Genomic DNA, 23,153 nt, shown 5'->3' with positions numbered 1-23,153 from the left:
TTTTAACCTAGCTGATAGTCCCGCCTGGCCCGCCTAAGGCCAGGGATGTCTGGGCGGAGGCCCCCACAAGCTGAACCACCACCACAGCTTACCGAGCTTACCAGTCGCGTGGCTGGCTGAAAAAACCAAACCCAATGACTGATACTATTGATACTATCGACGAGGTAGCCAATTTCACTTATTAGTTGCGATTCAGCATGGCCAGAACCAAAGTCTTGTCTCCAGCTGAAACGTCTTCTGCTTTCAATTCAGCTGCGCTGGTTTCCATAGTTTGAGAGGCTGAGACTGACACATGTCGCGAAGTAACTCAATGATTACCCAGGTAGTTATATAAGGGCCAGACATGATTCCCATCATGGATCGTCCTTTGGGCTACTGTATCCGCAAGGAAGATATCACCGGTCCTCCTATATCGTCGTCATGTCGTATCCCGTGACCCCAGCCAGCCGACCAAAGCGCATCATCATATGCTGCGATGGCACCTGGCAATCGGCCACGTCAGGCAAGAAGAATGTCCCTTCCAATGTGACCCGCCTAGCCCGGGAGCTCGACAGGGTGGGCGTGGATGCTGAAGGCAACGAGTGGCAGCAGTTGGTTTGGTACGACTCGGGCGTGGGCACAACGTCCCTTTTGGGCAGGAAGAGCGAGGGTGCCACCGGCTCCGGACTTGAGATCAATGTCATTGAGGCGTACAACTTCATCGTGCTCAACTGGGTGCCGGGAGACAAGGTCTACTGTTTTGGTTTCTCCCGGGGCGCCTTCACGGCCCGTGCGATTGCTGGCCTGATTTCCGACATTGGCATCTGCGAACCGCGGATGCTGCAGCACTTTTCCGAACTGTGGGGGCTGTACAAGGCCAACAAGGAGGAGAGGTTCTGGGGCAGCAAAGCATACTGGGAATTCATGGACGGCAAGCTTGAAGAACCGCTGCCTGAAACTCCTGGGTATAAGAACTCCAACTACAGGTGGAAGGACAAACCCAAGGGCAACTGGGCAAGCATCGATTCGCGGGAGATTGAAATCGTCGGTGTGTACGACACTGTCGGAGCGCTGGGTATGCCCTCGCTCCGTGGCATAGAGGTCGGGTCTTTGATTGGATTTGACCCTGAGGAACACAAGTTCTTCAACGTTCGCCTAAATCGGAGTAGGTCCCCAATAATCACTACTTGTATCGAACCAAATGACTGAGTCGCTTTTGCAGACATCAAGCGAGCATACCATGCCCTCGCTTTGGATGAACGCCGAGAAGCTTTCACCCCAACCTTGTTTTATCTCTCTGATGACTACCCCTTTAAAGGGATCGAGATTGAGAAGCAGCACGCAGCGTTCGAGGCAGCGTTCGACAAGTGGCACGCGGCCTCGACAGATCGCAAGATGTCCGTCGAAAAGAAGCGTCAGATCAAACAGGAATACGACAGAGCACGGCAGACCATCGTGGCACTCGAGGCCGATGCGATCAAGGCCCAGAAAGAAGTTGTCCAGACGTGTGAGTGTACATTTGAAAGCGCACGATTGGACCCAAAGGTTTCTTCAAGGGTCAGGGATGTTGCCCATGATGAATACAACAAGGCCAGGACAACATTAGTCCAAATGGAAGAGCATCACAAACCGCCGCCAGAGCTTTCACAGGTCTGGTTTCCAGGTGTTCATATCAACGTCGGCGGAGGTTCCAGTGACACTCTTGAAAACAAAGGAGATATGGAAGGTATGCTTGAGCCTCCCAGTACCGTTATTGGTCCATGACTTTATTTCATTGGTTGCTGACTCTAGTGACTACAGAGCTCGCCGATGTTGTCTTCTGTTGGATGCTGGATCAGATTAGACCGCATCTCAACATTAATTCGGCAGTATACGAGCAATATCGCATTGAAAGGAGCCAGAATCTTGATGAGCTCAACAAGCAAGCCCGGGAGGAGAAGGAGAGGCTAAAGAAAGAGAGGGATGAGCAAAAGAAAGAGAGCTACATGCAGACTGGCTATCGCTGGGTTTCAACTTCTGCTCAAAGTGTCGTGGATACTGCCGCCGACAATTACAACTCTGTCTTTCGCCGTGTTGAAAAGGAAAAGCCCAAGAACCAAACATTTTTCAACTTTGGCTGGGGGACGGGTTCTGTCATCGACAGCTACACCTGGACGTACGTTGCCAATGGATACTTGGCTCGAACCCCCAACGGGTACCATCAGAACAAGAAGCTCACGACACGGGGGCGCACTCACGAGTCCGTACATCCAGTGGTCGGCTACCGCATGTACAGCTCACGCAAGAAGTACAGGGACGCGGTGATCGCCGCGGCCAACGCAAAGGATGACGACGAGAAGAAGGAGCTTGAGGAGGAATGCAAGAAGCTCAAGAGCCTGATCTACAACCCCATCGGTATGAAATCGGGGGATGAACCAATGGCCCGTCGATGCAAAAACGAGGCGACACAGCAATGGGAGTACAAATTCCACGGCTGCGAGAAGCCGCTACCTGAGTGGAACATGCGCCCCAACGAGATGTCTCAAGTTCTATCTTATGAGGGCATGACGTCGATTCCAGAAGACGACGCACTCTGGTACGCTGTGAACGCGGCTTCATATGAGCGAAGGGCCCTGCACGGGGATGCCGAAGCCGATGCCTATCTAACGAAGCTGGACGAAATCAATGGGTATAAGAGTTATTGGTCTGTCCAAGATGTTACCAATCCAGACCTTGAGGGCTGGTTTGATCATGGCAAGATTCCAGATGCAAATGTTCCAGCGGTGTCCAAACGGTGGGGATTCGGGTGGTTGAGTAGCTAGAATCAGCCTGCAGATCCATGGTCAGCACGGGGAGGAGAGTGATAGAAAATGGCTGTAATAACTATTTCCTTTTAGCCGTTTCAATGGATTTCATACATTGTCAAATCAAAGCTGTGGTTTACTCGAACTTGGGCCTGCGGATCTCGAATGAAAACATGATGCGTGAACTTGGCGCCCAGCACAATATCGCGCGTTCTCCCTCCAGGCGCTACGCTCCCACATATACCAATAAAGGCATTCCTCGCCATGTTGGCTGTGCTGGGAACAAGCATTGTATCAAATAATACCCGCTTATGAAGTATGGACTGGCGTAAAGCCATGCTGCTGCAGCCAACAGTTAGCGTGCAGGACGCTAGCAGGAGTACCATGTATAATCAGCACTCGCCATCAGACAACCAAACTGCACACAACCAGAATATGTACTGCCGCAGCAAAATGGCAGATATGTATTTCAATTCGATTCTATTAACACTTCCGTTATAATCACCTTTCATTTCTTATATTCCCATATTTGTCTCCCAATGGGTGTTATGTAGAATTGAAATACCGTTGTAGTGACCGGTTCTCATACTCTCATACATGGGTCCTTGCTAGCCAACTTTGATAGTGTACGTTAGCGTGAGGACTCGCCAACAGACTTTGGGGTGGTGACTAGGTACGCATCTAATAGCATGCATGTCCATACACGTTTGTGATCAAGAGATATGATAGCATGGCGATTAAATGATATTCAAGCGATGAAATACAGGCGCCAGACTATATATGAAAAAGCTTGCGGCATGCCTTATGGTATTTTTCATGAATGTGCTGAAAGCATGGCGTGTTTTTCAATTCCTGTAAATGACATTCAGGGCCTGCTCCAGATGATCCTGGTACAGGGAGGTTAGGCCCAGCCTTTTAGCGTGTTGGCGTGAAGCTGGGCACCTCTTCCGCATCGGCTTTCACGAGGGATTATGGAAAGGGGAAGAGAGTCGCGCGACGACGTGCGTCCACGCGGTTTCTCCAGGCTCTTGACTTGTTCTCAATCCGAGTGAATGTTGACTGGCCGTAGTATCACGTTAAATAGGTACATATTTTTTGAGCGTTTGAGGAATTGTTCCCATTGCAGGATCATTGATTCCCAATACCTAGGTGCGCTGCGCTGCGTTCAAATATTCCATTTTCAGACTTCACTCAGCCTCCATTGCCCTGGTTGCCCAGCTCCAACTACTTCTCGCCAGTCAAGACCAAGCTTGTGCACTCCCATTGGCTCTTGCTCAGGCTGATGGGCGCTTAGATATCTCGAGGCGGGAAAGCGAAGGCACTCCTCTGGGGAAGATTCGCGCCATGAGACGCGGAAAATAGCCATCTCCATCTGTCCTGATCGTAGAATCCACTTTTCACTGTGCAAGAGAGGCACAGCTCGACGCTGACGCGAATATTTTTCTGTCGCTGATCACGAGCATCTGTAAGACTTTTCTCACATTCTGCCTGGTGTTTTGCTTACCTACTAGGAACCGTCGTTCGACTGATTAAGCCAATTTGACAATGGCGCTGATCACTGGATGGAGCGTCGTCCTATCGCTCTTCCTGTCTGCCACAAGATGTACTGCGCAGTCACTTACCACAACAACAACTGCTGCTGCGTCTACAAGCTCGAATTTTATAGGCTACTATATATCACCTGACGGGCAAGGTGAGTATGTTACATTGATTGAGGTGTATCTTGGTGGTTGTTGAAGGCTGATTCCTTTCCCCGTACATGTGCAGCCGAGACTCTCCTTGCGGGTAACGCGTGGACAACATCCGGGACATTTGCGGGTGATTGCAATGATGAGAGCTCAACATGCAGCTTAGCAACGGCGTGCCAAGCCGATACGCTCTACTATAATAACGACGAGACCCTGTCATGGTAAGTTTGACTTGCGAATGCTTCGCAAAGGTAGAGTTGATTGATAACATTCTGGAACTTCCTGCGCAGTACCGGCGGCCTGGCTTGTGTGAGCTTCACTATTTTCCAATCTTCACCCAATGGTTCGCCCTCTGCGACAAATTATGGCTGCCGCGCAGCATGGTCAGCAAACACCGTATATAGAGAATTGGCGACAGCCACATCGACTTCGACCGGTAAGCTTCCGTAAGTTGGATGCGTGGTTTCTTTGTTAATCGATCATAAATGACAGCTTCACCGACGACACCATCAACCGTATTCACGGGTACAACACCTACGTCCACTATTGGTACGTCGACGACTGCCTCGGCAACCCCTACTTCTGTAAGCATCAGCGGTAGCTCTTCGAGCAAGGCCTGGATCGCTGGGGCTGTAGTAGGACCGATTGCAGCTCTTGTTGTCATCGCACTCGCCTTCTATTGTCTCAGAAGACACCGGAGCACAATGCGAGCTCCGGAATCGCCACCGGCTCCAGTTTCATACCAGGAGATGAGATATCAGGACAATCATGGCTACCCAAAGCCGGGGGAGTTGGATGGTACGACTACACCCTCGCGCCAGTATGTTCCTGTAGAATTGGATAGCGGCATGCATCAGTCCCGATCTCCTGCTGAATTATCCTGATGGAAATCGTTCTCATTGGAGGATGGCGCACTCAGACGAGTTCAAGATCGAGAACATTCAGGATCTCGGGTGACGACCAAAGGTCTGTCTATCTAATAAGGCAAGCATGTTGTATAGCAGGAAAGTCCATTCTAATTTCCAATATAATCGATAATACCGAAAGGAGAAAAAAGAAATTCCTAGATTCAGACCATTTGTAATTGTATTTTCAACCTTGGATACAGGTTAAATCGTATATTCTGTGAACGAAAATTATCGTTCTATAGGAAATGCCGATCTGGAATGAGGCAAGATCTCTTGTATCATAGTTTGGTAAGCCACTGGCATATTGACATGCAGTTGGTCATGGAAGCCTAAGACAGATATGTACTCCGACTGCCTCCCATGTATAGATGCCAGGCCATCCTTAACGGCTACAAACAGCCGTTATGGACTCGCTTTACACGCATTCCTTCGCACACCAACCTCGACATGGCATTTTAGGCTCGACAAGAAGCCTGCACAACCCACTGCGTCAGATGGGCCGTAGGAATATTGAAGAGGACGACAAGTGGATCCCCACTGCTCCCCCCTATGAGACTATTCTAGCAGCCTGGTAGCTCTGTGCGTTATGGACAGGCAGATGCTGAGAAGAGCAGGGTTCAGTCGATTCTTGTTCACGCATCCCCGTCAGATTCATAATGATTTTAAGCTTTTTCTCATCTCAGGGGATCAAAGAAATTGGGTGTCAAAAATACGAGGACAAGAATTACAAGGTAGCGGTCTATATTGATGCAATATGTAGCAGCACTTGGCGACATGCATTGCACATGTTGCTGCCTTCAGGCAACCAAATTAATCTGCACATGCTCTCGGCCGATTCATTATCAACGACCGAAATTGAGTTTTCAAATTTAATCTGCTCCCTACACCTGGTTCGGTCCTTCAAACAAGTCTTCCCCTTCTTAAAAAGGCCTCCTCAGTCGTTTGCCAGTCATTCTCCAGTCCCTCTCGGCTCACCACCTCCATGTGCCAGAGGACCTAGAATTCACACCGATCTACCATACCCGCTAGGAATTACCATATTTGTCCTATAATTATACTCCACAGCACGTCCTGTCTCACGTACTATTGCCCCTGATGGCGTACCCCGAGAATGTTGGAATCAAGGCCATGGAAATTTACGTTCCCGCACAGGTACTTCGACCCGTCTATCCGTCGTTAAAATCAGTATCACTGACTGCAAACCAAATAGTGCCTAGACCAGACCCTTTTTGAAAAACACCAAGGCGTCTCTGCTGGTAAATACACCATTGGACTTGGTCTGAAATACATGAACTATTGTACCGATCGAGAAGGTCAGTCACGCGTACTCATACAGCAACAATCAGCCAATCATTAGTTCTCACACAATATGACATTTTCTCTACATATCCATCCAAGGGATATATTGCATTAACTAAACATACATCTCAGTACAGATGTCTGTTCACTCGCTCTGACGGCTGTTTCGTCTCTCCTCCGAAAGTATGATATCGATCCAAAGTCCATCGGGCGCCTCGAAGTCGGCACGGAGTCCCTGATAGACAAGGCCAAGTCAGTCAAATCGGTCCTCACTACTCTATTCGAGCCTCATGGCAACACAAGCCTGGAAGGGATTGATACAATCCACGCTTGCTACGGAGGCACTAGCGCACTTTTCAACGCCGTCAACTGGGTTGAATCCCGTTGTTGGGATGGCCGCGACGCTATTGTTGTTGCATCGGACATTGCTCTCTACGACCAGCCCGCCTCTCGTCCCACTGGTGGCGCTGGTTGTGTCGCCATGCTTGTCGGCCCAAATGCACCACTTTCCCTAGACCCGAACCTGCGAGGTGTTTACATGACCAACACTTACGACTTCTACAAACCGAATCTCAAGGTCGAGTTGTACTCCTTACGACCGCTTTTAGGTCTGATGATTAGCAGAGATTTCTGCTTTCCTCAAAGAATCCAGATGTAATTTAGGCAGTCGCTCATAGTTGCCGTTACGCGCGGAAGTGATTCTCGCCTCAGCTCTCCCCCTGTCCTTGATACTTGGGAGGCAATCACGACAGCCGGTATGAACTGTTAGGTGCTAGGCACCACACTAGGTACTGGTACCTAATTTCCCCCGCAGCCACTGTAGCTTTCCGCCCTCTTTTTTCATCAACTTTAGCTACACTTTGCCACAACTAGACTACGAGATCATCAAGCCTGATACTTATTAATCTCGTGGCCCGTAGCTGGTTAGTTATTCGTTTTCCATCAGAAACCTTCTTCTTCGTCGTTTTCCGTGAGGTACCAGTACCAACCTGCAAGGCTCTGGCCTTACATGAACTATCGTGCCTTATATCTTTCAGTATTATCATTACTATGCTTTCATCCCTGTATCCTTCTCAAACGCCGACAAAACGTCAATCTCGGAAACGCGCGAAGTTCCCCTGCTATATCTTGGCGCCTGACGCTACTTGAGTCGGAAGTGACGAAGAAAGTCGAATAATTATCCTGAGCTATTACCTCGGCTGCTACGAAAAGATTTCAGGGACCGGTGATGAATCCCTCTCAGATTCTTATTAATATTGTCATCGCGGATTACATGCCCGCTCACGATGTCGAAATTTCTGTCGTGCAAGCTGCAAAGAGACTACACTCGCTCAATGCCCTATCACGCTAGGTTAGGATACAAACTTTTCAAATTGTTAACATGGCAGATGTAGCGAAACCACTACGGAATTTTAAACAACGTCCTTAAGAAGAGAGGCGTTACCGCTGTCATTCGTAATGTTATTTGCATTGGCGCTTGTGATTGAGATGGAAGCCATCATCGTAGATGTGCTAAACAAAGATAGGAAAGTGGTTCTTGATATGACAGCATAATCTTAGTAAGGTTTAATGCCACACAAAGTTGATAGTAAACTTATCTGCTATTTAATATTTTGTTGAACCCATTTGGCCTAAAAGTAGAAGTACAGTATAATATGCAGTCGAGTTTAACGGCACATTTGCACATATATTTCCAGCATCCTTTCCGTGTAAACACATCTATCGTTATTATTATCCGAGCTGTTGGAGTCAACTATAAGATCAAATGCATTAGAATCGCACACAGAAGCTCGAAATACGCCACTGAAAATTATACGATTACTCGTCACTCATCTCTAACGACTAATATTTTGGCACCTTGCGGTTGTCTAGGTCCTGTCGATCAGCAAAACATTTACATAGCATAGGTTAGGTCGAAAGAATACAAGTCACCGCTGACCCGCGTGTTAAATACTCGGTAATTCTTATCTCTTTCACGACCTGAACGTATCGCCGTGTTTAGACTGATCAATGGGCGCGTTTTAGGAATGTAGGTTGGCTGAATATCATGGCTGTCTTTTAAAACCTAAGCTTTCTTGACAACTTGCTCACTGTTTAAATAATAAGATTTTGTTCGGCGTAGCCCAACACTATAACTAAGCATATGACTAAGCCCCGCAATGCATGCTTCTACCACTCATCTCTCATATGTAACCCCAACAGTCCTAACAGATTGTATCCTAGAATGGCAGGCCAAGATGAGATCTCATGGCTACGATATAATCGGTTTCTACGGTATGATATCCCCAACATCCCACTAAAATCGTCGCTTTAGCTCACTTGGGAGAGCGCCAGACTGAAGCTCAAACTTCAGGACCTTGATATCTGGAGGCACTGTGTTCGATCCACAGAAGCGACATCTTGATATGGCTACATTTTTGGCCCCCTTATCATAATTCAAAAAAGAATCATGAGTCCAAAATATATAGTACCAGGGATTCCCCCAGTGGTCACCCACCTGAGTATTAATCCAGCATATAATTATATATTTAGGGAATCTATAATCCTTAAATTAGGGTGCGCATGCGCTGCATATGGTTCGGGGGTTTGAAGTCAGCCTAACGATATATAGATCTCGGAAAAACTGTCTTTAAGGGCACCAAACCTTACTAATAGATGGGAATATATGAATCGGCTGAACATCTAGCAGAGACGCTGGCGGCACTATTTTTGGACGACCCACCCCCTTTGGCCCCTCTGGACCATTCCATCTGTTATTGTCTTCACACCACCAGGTCTTGGTTGGACATGCAAGATGACACCTACGTATAACCGTAGATGTCGGCACCACAATTTCGCAGCATCTAGAAGACAAAGTGGCGTAAGGCTGCCGGACGCCACCGGAATCCTCCAAGAGCTGTATGCAAACACAATGTTGTCCCCATATTGCGACCTCGATGTTGTCAATTCGTCATTTAGAAGCATATACGCGGAGCTGGATATGCTGTGTCGTTACACGATTCGCATATTCGTGTATTCGTAGACGAGGAAGTAGATCAGCATATGCTCTAACGCGACACTGTGCCAGAGAGGTTGAAAATTGCCTTTGGATCACTTTGCTTCAGCTCAAGTGCATGTCAAAATGTGGTATGAGCAATCAGACTTCTCAAGATTGGGAAAACTGGAATTGATTTGAATAGAATTGTATTGATGAGCCATCTAGTAACATTACCTTTGTTCAAATTATCTAGTAGACTCTGGCCAATGGCTCACAGCAATCACGCCTTCTATTTGCTGCCTGTAACCATTGGATCAAAGAGGTCGATCAGGAGCGTCCTGGATTTGGCCAGTTTCACCAAGAAGCTCGGGATCCTACAGCCAAACAACTGCCCGACACCACCGCCGGCGCCAACGGGTACCAGAATGGAGTCTTTCATTGGCTTGAATTCCTTCATGACTGGATGACGTGTATCTTTGTGTTTTACCGCAATGTCAATGGCAATGGCTGAGCAGAGCCAAGGTCGATTGAATGTACAAAACCAGAATCGTGAAAATCAATTCAGAGGCACTTTACTCTCAGCCGCAGAACTTGAATTCCGAGGATTCTTATTCCATTAGTTCTAGGTACCAACTCCAATCTACGACATTGTAAACTTCAACGTTAGTAGGGATTCTGTTGACGTGTCTTATGGGCGAGACTTGAGGCTCACTTTTTGGATCTTCTTCCATCGCCCTCCGTAGTTCTTGTTTCTGCATTCTTGCATTGTCCAAAAATTCCGAAAGCACAGTCGCAGCCTCCGTGTGGCTCAACACGGATAATGGATCGACATCAGCAGGCCAGGGATACCCATCAGCAGTAGCCATTGCAAGTATCTTGTGCGCCGTGTTCTGCAGACGAAGATCCACCACTTTAGGATCAATCTCAACTCCTGTGGCAGATAAAAACTCCTTGAGCCCACAAACCTCTAGTTCGTCTGGCCCTAGGGGGGACGACGGTGGATCGTCGACTAAAATCGATCGCCTTAGTGCACGAATGAAAGCGAAACGGATGCGGTATTGATTCCAGACTCCTTTGACACGGTTTTCCTCCTGCGACACGAGGACTGTCCAGCCGCCACCTGGAACCAAGTTTCGAGCTTTTGGGGAAGAAATGGAGTGATTTGGCGTAGAAAAAGGCAAAGATAGATCCTCGCAAAGTATCGAGCTCACTTGAGCTGAGGATTCTGGGTCACTGGCCAAAGACGACGGGGCACTGGAAAAGGTAAAGCATGGAGCCGCTTCTGTGAACATCCACTCTCCTTTGGATTGGAGCGTCGAAAGCCAGAGGAGAAAGCCGGCAGCAAACCGTTCGGGTTTGAGGAGCCCATCTTCCATATGGACATGATTGTAATTGAATACGAAACCACGTCCATTGCTCCGTTCATGCCGGACGAATATCTGTTGGACGGGGAAAATTCCCATTGGTACCAGACTCGAGCGTGTTGGGAGCCAGAACTGTTTACGCAGAGCAGCCGAGTAGGCGCCGGCAAATATGACGTTTGTGCGCGAGAGGAGTTCAGTACGGGAAGCCAGCTCGGCAAAAAGCTGAACACTGAGCAGTTTGCTGTCATGGGTGGGACTCTGTAGCAGACAGATCTCTCGCAGACCTTTCGTCCGCGAAAGTGCATCGGCAATCTGAGCAGGCGTACTGTCCCGGATATTGTTGATGCAAAAGCTCAGCGACCTGATGCTATCGTTTACATCCGGCCTTTCATCTAGGGCTGCGGAAATGGAGTCGGCAGAAAGGTTCTTCAGCCGTTCCAAACCGAGATGGCCATTCTGAGCAAAGGCAAGTCGAATGAGCCGGCCTGAAGAGCGAGTGCTTCCAATGCTGCCAGAGTACTCTAGCATATTATGTCGAAGGCGCTCATGAAAGTCAGGAAGCTTCCGGACCTCGTCCAAGTGGGAAATTTCAAGATCACTTGTGCGATATGTTTCCTGGATCAGTCTCCTGATAGTCTGATCCTGTAAGTCTCGAGATATATGGGTGTTTACAGGCGGGTTGGTTAGTGTCAGAGGTATCTCATTGTCTTGATCTGGTGGCCAGACTAGTTCCAAGGCCGAACTCTCTACCAATTGTATCGTAGCTAAGCGCCTGATATCCTCGGTATGATGTGAATTGCTGTAGTCTGGAATCGGATATTTGAACTTTTTCATGTACTCAGATGCCGACATGGCTGCTCGTGGCCGCACCTCGTCGATGACTTTTAGGGGGCCTTCCAAGAAATGAAAGCCAAGACCGCTGAACAGTTGTTTTCGTTCTTCTTCTATTGAAGGTATGAACCTTGCCATGGCGACCGCAAAGCCCACGATGCCGTACCGCACTGCGCTTAGGTCGGTTATGTCAAATACCACCATCCCCCATTCAATATCGGTGTCGCGGTACACAGTAGCTAGCGGCTCTGGGCGATGTGGTGCGTTGCGCCCACTGAGAGGATCCAGAGCTACGCCCTGGAGGAGCGATGCGTAAATGAAGGGAAACTGCGCCACCATTGTGCGGTCCCATGGTCGAACACGATCGGGACCCTCAGGTTGTCTCCGGTTGAGCTGCGGCAATTCGACCGGCTCTCGGCGATGCTCACCCAGATCATTCCGGGCATAGTAATCGCTGGCAAGAGCTAGCTCCCCGCGAATAGCCGTGTGGTTGGCAGGGTCGGACAAGATCGTGACGATGCGTCGGCAGCAGGTGACAAGAGGGACCCCATGCAGTGACTCCTCCTCACAGCCACCAATGCTGGAAACCACCGCGACCGGGCAATGGTGACCGGCAAGTTTAGCCAAAACGAAAAACACCCAAGAGTTTGGGCCAGACCCTTCACCGAGGGGCCGCCAGTAAGGCTTGAATGTTACGTCTGCCATGTGAGGTGAAAAAAATCAATTTGCCGAGAGCAGGTGGTATATTTTCTGTGTGGTGAGACGGCACAGGCGGGATGGAAAGTCTGCGAAAAACACTCTCTGTCGCTCGGTTCATACGACGTAATCAGCCAATATTTTGTCGCGCGGTTCATACGGCGCAATCAGCCAATATTGCGGCACAGTCAGGTAGATCAGTAAGAATGGGGTTGAGGGAAATCCAGGGTTTTTTGTCTCCTTTAAGTCTATTTATGCTTAAAATCCCTTGCATGGTCCTGCAAGGCTCGGCAAGCGGCCTGGAGCCTTGCAGCTGACGATACATAATGCTCTTATGCTTTTATCCCCCGCATCGGGATATGTACTTGTGTACCTGTGTGATCCGTTTATATGCAGCCCTCACTACAAGATGCCAGGAATGTGGATGGCAGGGCCTTCGTATGCGAGTCTCTCCAAGATCAATGTTTCCATGATGCAATTAAGTCCCTCTGGCCACGCCCAGCAATCAATTGAAGACATGACTTCCCAGCAAAGGAGAAGACTTCCGAAATAGTCCCTGTGAGCCTTGGTCCCGCAGCGCATATATCCTTTTTCAACTTTCGCTTCAAGTTCATCCCGTTATGTCCAGGTGTAAGCACTCATCGATACCGTTCACAGTGTGGCATCAGCTGACAGTTCAGATCAAACGAAAATGACATTAATTTCTCACAATACTTCGACCTGGTTTCCTTAGCAAGCTGTTCATAAACGCTATTCTTCACTGCAGTCTTCCTAGGGAAGCCGTTATGGGATCCCCGCCGTGATGATGTTGGTCACAGGTGCAACGCCACTTCTCACGCTATACGACTTTGCCTGTTCACTAAGACGTTGACTTTTGTTACACTATTCCTTGTAAGAAATCTATTACCTCGGTCAATCCTACAGCCAAGCCAATATTCAATATATTGCTTATTTTCGACTGCAGACCCTGGGTCTTGTGCAACTGGAGAAATCCAATTGATGCTGAAGACTGGAAATGAGCAGAAGTCCGCGTCAGGTCGATCGACAGTCGGGACCGCCGGGACTTTTAGTCTACTTCCTTTCTTGTTCCACTCACTGAATGGAATTATTATGCCTGATATAGAGTGTATATAAGCTCAGAGTAGTGCCAGTGCGATATCATGTCTTTCGCCCAAGACAAGTGATACTAAGTCCTTCGAAATTGCTTTGTTCATCAAGAGTCAACCGAAAACATGAAGGTTACCAGTTTCCTGTCCTCCGCCATTTTCTTGGCTTCCCTCACCATGGCCACTCCTGTGCCCGAGGAATCTGCTGCCTTGGAAGAACGCCAGACTGCGAGCGGCTGCTACTACTTGTAGGTTTCTTGGCAGACATGAGAAATGAGTGTTTCACGTGAGAAACTGACTCCATATAATAGTGCTGCCCCACGATGCTGTGTTCCGACAGTATGCCAATGTGTAAACGGTAAGCATTTGCAGACTGCTATCTACGAAGAATCAAGTTTGAAATGTGTAAATATATGAGAGACTAAATCATGATCCTATATCTAGGTGCCATCTATCAAGTTAACCAGGATAACGTCAACGCCGGTCGTCACGGCTGTGACCCCCCATGGGGATACATCTCCGCGAACAACGCGCAGTTCCCTGGATACTGCTGTTAATTTAGCCTACAACACAGGAGGTCTTGTGGAGGGGGACGATTTGAATAGATATTTTGGCAATTCATTAAGAAATCCCTCCCAAAGTTGGCATTAGGCAGTATGTATGAATGTGATAGGTAATTGTGTGCTAGGAGGATGTGAGCATCTATTTACTGAAATCACATTGTTTGCCTCATTGTTTTTGGTTCCTGTTCTGATTTTTTACATGCCTTGCCTAGGTATCTAGATGTATGGTTGGTTACTCCTGCTGTCGTACTGACGTAGTCAGTGCGTAGGTATATAGTCGCTCTTTAGCACCTCTCTTTTGTAGACTAAAGATCAACTCAGACATCTTTCAATGCTTCCTCGATCATCTCGTCTTCAGTTTCCCCTTCGCACATCGGCTTATGTGAGACCTGCCGATCAAGGCTAAACTCATTTCATACTTACATCGCCAAGTAACTTTGCATTGAGCTTAGTTGGGCAAACGTCTCATTTTAAAAATGAGAACACGTGCATTTTCAAGCAATAATCAGAGAAAACAGAACACGGGACACGGGACACAGGAACAAAATGATCTGCAACAGTTTTGTATCAACAACCCCAGCACCTATTATTCTTAATGATCTAAGTGAATCATTCCAAGTACAAGTCCAAAATCTCCTTGCCCCCTATCCCTAGCAATATTGAACCAGTTTATGCAGAACTCACGATCTTAACGAGGATGCCCGCAGGGGTGTACCCCTTGGAGAGATAAGTCGTGGTGTTGTACTGAGCATTGGTGGCATTGTAGACAACGCCAAAGGACCCGCCAGCCTCAGCGCAGTCAATGATGGCCTTGGTCTTGGTAGTGCCGGTACCACCATCAATGGTGTTGGCAATGTCGGTGAACAAGACGCTGGAGTTCACGGTGGGGTCGAGATGCTTGCCTAGGGCGAGGACGCTGCCGCGCTGGTAGAGAGTGTACTCTTCGCAGTTGGGCGTGTCGGCGGCCAGCATGATAAATTGACGGCCGTCTCGAGTCTGTTGCCCGTAGGATCGTAGGTAGGACGCGACGAACTGAATGTCTGCCACGTTCACGTTCTGAGGTACACTGTCGGCGTCTGTATAACAGAAAAGCTCAAGTCCCTCTGTCTCGTCGCAGGAGGCTGCTGCACCGGCAATAAGGTAGCTAGCAGCCATGATTGTAATGAGACGTGGTGAAAGCATGATCAGGATTGATGAGGTGGTTATGGTGCAAAATGATTCTGAATTGAAAGTAGTGAGTGATGGATGAGCCGGATGAGCCAGTGGTGCTGAAGTAGTCTGGGATGAAGAGATCCTGCTGTGGACTCCGAATCGAGGTATCATATACTTTCCTGCTAGACACTGTGAGCATGTATTAGGAATTGACTCATATCAAGCTGTTTGTTTGTTTATACTTCTGCCAAGGAAACCCTACCAACATATCACCTTGGCATTCTTACAGAGGGCCGGACCAAAGCCTACATTCGTCCAAGGCAACTCAGTCATCTGACATTCAATTTCGCGACTGGACTCGGGAAAGAATACACCGCATTAAAATATAACTGTATCCGGTGAGAATTGCGTCGCATTGATTGATCACTGGATTCGGTGAAGGATTCGCCGCATCAAATATTATGTAGACTTCGTGAAGAATAAGCTGCACTTATTGATAAGTGGGTTTAATTAATGATAAGACGCATGGTCCGGTGGACCACAATTGTTTCGTATAACTGCCAATATTAGCTTCATCTGACATAAGAAATTAAGAACATGAGATGGGAACGACGGCTCCAGGGCCCCTTGGAGGAAGCATTCGTTCAAAGCTATTCCAGTTGCTTGTACCTCGGCGACTTCTCAATGTCTCGATGCCAAATCGCCTTCGATATCGTTGAATTGTAATCATATATAAAAGAATACCTGCATCAATCAATCAGTGCACGTATACCTTGAGGTCAAAGCTACCCTCATTTGTTTTACCTAGTTACCCTGAACTGTATTGCTGTTCCACATTGTAACCATGGGGCGAATTATGGGCGTTTGTTCGCTCATCCTGCTTGTTTTCCAGATTCAATTCCTTTGTGTCTCAGCTGTCTGGAAGTATTCCAATCCGGAAAGGTATCCTAATGTTCCACAATCGGGCCCAAAGGTGAGGATGCCTAATACCCAGCCGATGGCACTCGTGCTTAATCTTCTTCAAGCCTGGTCCATCCTACATGGTGGACAATACCAAAAACTACTACAATGTAGCCCCAGACAAAGGTATGTTATCGACTGTATCACGATATGATATCTTCATACGGACATCATATCATGTACATATTCTTTACTTCATGGCATTCTGTCACACTTACACGTCGGATAGGTAGTCAGAATGGACCCGTGTGGGCCTACTCTGGTAGTCATGATGAGTTCGTTTCCAATCTGGACTCCGGCAGCATTATGCGTGGTGGCTTCGAGAACAAGACATCCCCGCAATCTACAAACTTTGATCCTGTAGCGATCAGGAAGCGGCAAAGTGGCTCATACTGGCTTGAGGAACTTGGACCATTGGGTAGTGTAAGTTGAATATGGCACCATGCAGTCCTCAAGGCACAATGAACTAATCGTACCCAGCAACCTCGTGCTGGGTCCGGCTATGCGTTCTATCGAAACGTCTTGGACTTTGGAGCCGACAACACTGGAGATTCCGACACGGTTGAAGCCATCAATGCTGCCGTGGAGGATGGCAATCGCTGCGGCGAGGAGTGCGGCAACACCTTTAGTCAGGGTGCTATCGTGTACTTCCCTGCCGGCACCTATAAGATTTGCTCTCCAATTATCCAACTGTACTATACGCAATTCATTGGAGATGCCAATGACCCACCGACTATTCTCGGCTGTGATGATTTCAAAGGCATCGCGCTTATCGATACTGACCCCTATATTCCGGGCGGCAATGGGGCCAACTGGTACATTAATCAAAATCAGTTCTTCCGTCAAATACGAAACTTTATTTTCGACTTGACGGAAATGCCCGAATCTACCGATGATGACGACCAGCCCTTGGTCCCAACCGGCATTCACTGGCAGGTGTCTCAGGCAACCTCACTCCAACATCTAGTTTTCAACATGCCCGAGGCCAAGGATGACCAGAACAGCACAGCCGTTGGTATCTTTACTGAGAATGGAAGTGGTGGCTTCGTCTCGGACCTGACTTTCAATGGTGGAAACATTGGGTGGCGAGCCGGGTCTCAGCAATACACAGCCCAGAACTTGAAGTTCAACAATTGCCTGACTGCCATACAAATGGTGTGGGACTGGGGATGGGTGTGGCAACGTGTCGAAATTAACGGCGGCGCCATTGGATTCAACATTAGCGGTGCCGGTGGCATCACAGGACAGGGTATTGGCTCCATTTCCGTTGTTGACACCAGCATCAGTAATGTACCGGTCGGTATACTGACAAACAACCGCGCCACATCTCCGCATATCGTGCTTGACAATGTCGAGATCGACGGAGTGGACCGGGTTGTCCAGATTGATGACGGAGATACCCTATTGACTGCCTCGGGTACCATTGAAATGTGGACCACGGGAAAGGTCTATAGGGGTGATCAAGGCTCCGACTTCACCGGGACGGTGGAAGTGCCAGCCAAGCCTTCCGGCCTGTTGTCCGACGGCAAGTTGTTTGTCCGGACGCGCCCCCAATACGAATCACTCGGCGCATCCGACTTCTCTGTAGCAACGAATGACGGAGGCTGCGATAATGATGGAACTGGGGACCAAACAGAATGTCTTAATTCCTTCCTCCGGGAAGCCGTAGCATCGACCAAGATTGCCTATTTCCCGGCCGGAATCTACCAGGTTGCCGGTACTGTGCTGATACCTACGGGATCACGAGTCGTGGGTTCCAGCTGGTCTCAAATCCAGGGCGCCGGCTATTATTTCTCCGACATGACTGATCCGAAGGTAGTAGTCCAGGTGGGCAAGCGTGGTGATATTGGCACGATGGAAATTACGGATATGCTCTTCACCGTCGCAGGCAACACAGCCGGAGCCATTGTTCTGGAATGGAACGTGGATGCAGTTTCTCAGGGTGCCGCGGCGATGTGGGACTCACATATCCGCGTTGGCGGTGCTAAGGGCACAGACCTTGACATTGAGCAATGCCCAAAGCGCGATTTCAACAATTTGTGTATAGCCGCCTCGCTTATGATGCACGTTACGAAGCAGGCTTCCGGTTACTTTGAGAATGTATGGGTTTGGGCAGCCGACCATGACAATGATATGAGTGTATACGACAGTCCGGATAAGCTGTCCAACCAGATCAGTGTCTATTGCGCTCGTGGTCTGCTCATTGAGTCGCAAAACCCGTCCTGGTTCTACGGCGGCGGTTCTGAGCACTCAGTCATGTATAACTACCTGGTTTATGGCGCAAAGGACGTCTACCTTGGTCACATACAGACAGAGACGCCGTATTATCAGCCCGAACCCATTGCTCCGAAACCATTCAATGTTGCGGCCAGCTTTCCCGGCGACCCAGACTTTACTAGCTGCAAAGGAGATGCAGCTTGTGCCTCTGCATGGGGTATGGTTGTCTCTGAATCGAATTCCATCACGGTTCACGGAGCCGGGCTTTATAGTTTCTTTCAAGACTATTACCAAGACTGCCTCGAAACCAATGACTGTCAGCAACGCGTCCTGAGAGTGACGGGGTCGACCGACGTGGTGTTTCTGAACTTGTTCACAGTAGCAATATCTGAAATGGCCGTTGGCATCGACAAGACTGTCGTGTCGAAGGATTCTAACCAACGCGGCTTCACGACTGAAATCAGCGTCTGGCTCCCGCTAGACGGCGCCGACAATATCAATACCGTGTTTGTCGGTACTGAAATATGGACTGCATCGACAGTGACGTGCTCGGTTGAGTCCTGTTTACTGATCTTCCCCACAAGTTCCCTGGCCAATCCAGCTACCATCTCTCCGAGTCCATTTACCACGTCGTTTCAGTATGGAGACACGAGCACAGTGACACGGAATGGTGCTGTAACTGTGACCTTTATCACAACTACGACAACTACAGTGCTCAACATTGCACCTCTGACGGTTGAGGGAATACCTTATTCCAACTACAATTTCTCATCAGGCCAGTCAACTCTCGATATAACACCCAGTGTTGACGTTCCCCCATTCACCATCTCGCTACCTGATGGCAGTGGAAGCACTACGACTCGCGTTGTCCCCCTCCCGCCTTGGCCGCTGATCGATGATGGCCCAACTGGCCCGAGTACTATACCTGTGCCCTCTGGCGACCTCCCCAGTGGGAGCGGCACTTTTTACACTGGCGTTACCTCGACTGTGACTGTTAGTGGCGCTACTGTGACCACTATTACTTTCCCTGGTGCTTTAACCCCCACAACGGTAGCATGTCCGCCCGACGACGTGATTGTCTTCGCCACACCGTCCACCTCCATCTATGTTGAGTGCTTCACGGCCACCACCTTTGGAATTTCATTCAACTGCCCAACTACAAAGGTAGTCAGTTTCCTGGGTCCGACGACTGGTCTTGTATCTGTCGATTGTAGTGTCGTGACGGGCTTCCCTCCCACCTCAACTACGGAGCCACCGCCCTCTGATAGCGACACGACAACTACACCTTTGCCGGTATGGACTACGTGGCCCCCGGGGATCATAGCCCCCATCAGCACAACGGTCGAGAAGCCTGAGCCAACCAACGGTGGCACCAAACAGCCCTGCAAGCTCTGGTTCTTCTTTGTATGCATCAAACGGGACGATCTCGAAATCGGCGGCTGGTTCTGGTCCTTCCCACCTGGCATTTATCCCCCGGGCCCACCTCCAGGAATTCGATGGCCCTCTGGGTTTACACTAGAAGGGCCACTGCCGCCCTGGCCGCCAATCACCATCGGTCCGGGTGGTGAGCTCACGTACTCGGAAGAGCCGTCCGAGTGCACGACGACGCAGACCGCGTCCATCTGTTCAATCGGTACCACCTTCTCGGTAACTTCAGGTGATACAGTAACTTCAACAACGGCCACTGTGACAACAAAAACGTGCGAGACCATCTCAGGCTGCTCTGTAAGCCAATCAACTACCCAGGGAACCACCACCGCAATCGAAACCTGCACCGTTGAAGCGGCCGGCGGGACGTCACGTCGAAGGAAAGTCGCAAATGGAGATCATACTTTGCACAAACGTGCTTGCGAACCTGTGCCCTATGTGATTTATCCTGAGAATCCCAGAGACAAGACTAAAATTAGTGAAATCAGAGCGGCGCTCGGTACACAAATTGAAGGGGACAACGGCCGTGAAGTTAAGTCTGACAGCTTCGCGGGCGGCTACACGGCCTTCTTCTGGGTAAAAGGCCTATCCCCAGAGGTCAAAACTGCAGTCGAGTCCATTGTCGGGAGAGACAATGTCGTAGATTACCAGGAGTGGAACAAGAACAACAAGCCGCCAGGAAATCCGAGAATGATGATAGTGGAGAGCAACGATCAGATAACCCCCAGGGGATTAGATACATTGGATCTCGAAGCAAGGGCTCGAAACCAATCAAATGATAAATACTCGCCGATAACCAGTGAAGATCGATCGAAAATCAACCCGCAACCGTGGAAAAGAGCAGCTACATCAGCAACTGTGGTAGAAAGATGGAATGGTGCCTTGGTATCTCTTCCAAAAGGCCAAAGATGGAAAGCCGCGGATGCTCAGCCCCCAGGAAGAGGAGGAGTTCTACAGGGACAATATGTATTCTTTTACGACGATTCGGCCAGTCCTGAAATGACTGTCTATGTCGTGGGGGAACCTGGAGGTGTCGACACCAGACACGAAGAGTGGTCCGACCAGGCGACTCCTCCTCGTCCCTTAAATGCATTTGCTTATGGCAACCCCATTGGAGAGCCTACTCGGCTTCATGGAACCCAAGTGGCGGCCTTTATAAATGGTAAGACATTGGGTGTCTGCAGGAAATGCAAGGTCGCCTTCACCGGCTATGCTCCCGCGAGTGAAATGACGGATGATGCCCAGAGGACCTTTGATCCTGATCCTCGGGATTGGTATCTAGAGGACCTCCTGCTCGCATGGGAAGATATGAACAGCAACGGGAGGTCGCCCGCCACGTCAGTCATCAATATGTCCTGGGGCTCAGACTCCCGCTTCTGGTACCAGCCATTCATCAATAGACTCTACGACATCCTCAAGTGGATGGATAGAGCAGGTGTCACACTCGTTGCCGCGTCTGGAAACTTTGGCAGAGAAGGTCGCAAAGCCGTTGATACCTACCCTCAACTATTTGCCAACCCAACTAACGCTGTGGACCCACTGTGGAAAGATCGGAATGACTCGGATGATGTTGGATATCTTCCCAACTTCATCGTCGTGGGTGCCACTAATCCATACGGTATAGAAGCAGCCTTTTCGCAGTATGCAGACTTCTTGACGACATATGCAGGAGGTCAGAACCTCAAGTTGCCCGACATTTCCGGCTACACGACGTGGCATGGCACCTCCTTTGCAGCTCCGCAGGTGGCTGCTGTTGCTGGATACTACAAAGGATTACCCTCTGATTGGCAGGGACAATGTAAGTATACTGCCCACACTCTAGTCTACTCGTCCTGCCTTTGCGCTCGTGTTGGCAACGCATCTCATGGATTACTAAGCTGAATCTTCGTTTCTCTGTATAGTAAATGCAGCGGATAGCAGTGGGCCCAAGGCCGTGAAGAACATGATTCGGGCCTTTGAACGAGAAATAATACCACCACGCCTTGTCAGCGTGGGATCTGGCGAAAAGCGAGCATTGATCTGGAATGGTATGGATGGAGATATAAACTGCCTGCTGGGAGGCGATTCAACCAGTTGCCCCGAGTTGCCAACCGACATCAATGATTACACGCCCCCTGCGGACTGTGGCCAGGCTGCCGTGTTTGCAGAACTGCTACCCAGAATAGTCAAAGGCAACGAGACCATGTTTGCGAAACGCCAATCTGGTGGCTCTTGCACCTTGCCTGCAGACGGCGGCGGCGGGCAAATCACCCTCACGACGGGACCAGCGGTGGGCCCGACCTGCGCAAACCCGGACGGGTGCGGTGGCCACATCTGCTCGGGCTTTTGGTGCGCGCCGGCCCCAACGGGCTACCCCCCAGGATATCAGGACCCCAAAGATCCGAGCTCGTCCGAGTACACGGCACCGACGACCACCATTAAACCCACCACCTCCTCCTCCTCGACGACCTCATCTAGCACGACATCGGCGGCTCCGGCGCCGACGACGTCGGTCTCCATGTGCCTGGGGCTTTTCACCAACACCAACACCGGACGCCTTGTCAACATTTGGCTTTTTTATGCACCCGGTTTGTCTCCCCTTCCTCCCTCTCTTCTCTTATATCCACAAGATCATGTATGAAGCAAAAACTAACACGTATCTTGAAAACTTCAAAGGCGACGCTGGCAATAATCGTCAGGCTTTAGCTGGAGGCCCTGGCGAGAAAACGCCCCTTTGCGATATCTCAAGGGACAACACCAGCTTTAGTTGGTGCGACCAGCAGGGCACGTTCCGCGACAGCGGCCCGCAGTTCTCTGATGAAGACTCGTGTGGTTTTCAGATTGAGCTTTTTGGCGAGAGATTCACGCCCGACCGGTTGGACCCCAACGACAATGATAACAATCCGTGCAATGAGCGTGACGGCACGGGAAGCATCAGGGGATGGGCTTTGTGGGACGATTTGCCTCGCTGTAAAGTGTGTCTCTCGGATGAATGCTAAAACTAAAAGCTACTTCTCCATGGAAAATCAAGATAAGAAAATTCTCGAGTGAACTTTCCACAGGGATAATACTGAAAATATAACTAAGGAAATATTAATTTAAACGACTGATCCTCCCTTCGTGACTGCGAATCTGTGAGCCTATCATGCCAAGTATCCGATGTCTTGAAACGAATCTGTGTGCAGTAATGAAAATGAAAAAGGAAAAGAAAAGGACTTCGGGT

The 23,153-nt window shown here is 49.3% G+C and overlaps 6 protein-coding genes across 6 annotated transcripts; 4 read left to right on the top strand and 2 right to left on the bottom strand.

Moving 5' to 3' along the window:
• Positions 1 to 420: 420 nt before the first annotated feature.
• On the top strand, positions 421 to 2,780 carry PFICI_14652 (uncharacterized protein; the record flags this gene model as incomplete). Its single annotated transcript, XM_007843233.1, has 4 exons — positions 421 to 1,144; positions 1,202 to 1,476; positions 1,600 to 1,705; positions 1,780 to 2,780. The coding sequence occupies 4 exons, from the start codon at positions 421 to 423 to the stop codon at positions 2,778 to 2,780; spliced, it is 2,106 nt and encodes a 701-aa protein (XP_007841424.1).
• A 3,673-nt stretch (positions 2,781 to 6,453) lies between these two features.
• On the top strand, positions 6,454 to 7,315 carry PFICI_14651 (uncharacterized protein; the record flags this gene model as incomplete). The annotated part of the gene is made up of 3 exons (XM_007843232.1): positions 6,454 to 6,510; positions 6,569 to 6,671; positions 6,795 to 7,315. The coding sequence occupies 3 exons, from the start codon at positions 6,454 to 6,456 to the stop codon at positions 7,313 to 7,315; spliced, it is 681 nt and encodes a 226-aa protein (XP_007841423.1).
• Positions 7,316 to 10,242: 2,927 nt separating this feature from the next.
• Positions 10,243 to 12,534, bottom strand: PFICI_14650 (uncharacterized protein; the record flags this gene model as incomplete). The annotated part of the gene is made up of 1 exon (XM_007843231.1): positions 10,243 to 12,534. One exon carries the CDS (start codon positions 12,532 to 12,534, stop codon positions 10,243 to 10,245), a length of 2,292 nt encoding a protein of 763 aa, XP_007841422.1.
• Positions 12,535 to 13,757: 1,223 nt separating this feature from the next.
• On the top strand, positions 13,758 to 14,188 carry PFICI_14649 (uncharacterized protein; the record flags this gene model as incomplete). The annotated part of the gene is made up of 3 exons (XM_007843230.1): positions 13,758 to 13,879; positions 13,943 to 13,989; positions 14,076 to 14,188. 3 exons carry the CDS (start codon positions 13,758 to 13,760, stop codon positions 14,186 to 14,188), a joined length of 282 nt encoding a protein of 93 aa, XP_007841421.1.
• A 675-nt stretch (positions 14,189 to 14,863) lies between these two features.
• Positions 14,864 to 15,349, bottom strand: PFICI_14648 (uncharacterized protein; the record flags this gene model as incomplete). The annotated part of the gene is made up of 1 exon (XM_007843229.1): positions 14,864 to 15,349. The coding sequence occupies one exon, from the start codon at positions 15,347 to 15,349 to the stop codon at positions 14,864 to 14,866; it is 486 nt and encodes a 161-aa protein (XP_007841420.1).
• Positions 15,350 to 16,190: 841 nt separating this feature from the next.
• PFICI_14647 (uncharacterized protein) lies at positions 16,191 to 22,929 on the top strand (the record flags this gene model as incomplete). Its single annotated transcript, XM_007843228.1, has 6 exons — positions 16,191 to 16,319; positions 16,372 to 16,436; positions 16,540 to 16,729; positions 16,787 to 21,749; positions 21,853 to 22,518; positions 22,607 to 22,929. The coding sequence occupies 6 exons, from the start codon at positions 16,191 to 16,193 to the stop codon at positions 22,927 to 22,929; spliced, it is 6,336 nt and encodes a 2,111-aa protein (XP_007841419.1).
• Positions 22,930 to 23,153: the final 224 nt, after the last annotated feature.

This window comes from Pestalotiopsis fici (genome assembly GCF_000516985.1).
Source record: "Pestalotiopsis fici W106-1 unplaced genomic scaffold PFICI_Scf_13, whole genome shotgun sequence".
Lineage (NCBI taxonomy): Eukaryota > Fungi > Ascomycota > Sordariomycetes > Amphisphaeriales > Sporocadaceae > Pestalotiopsis > Pestalotiopsis fici.
Note: the sequence above shows the minus strand (reverse complement) of the source record. Positions and strands in the feature narration are given on the sequence as shown.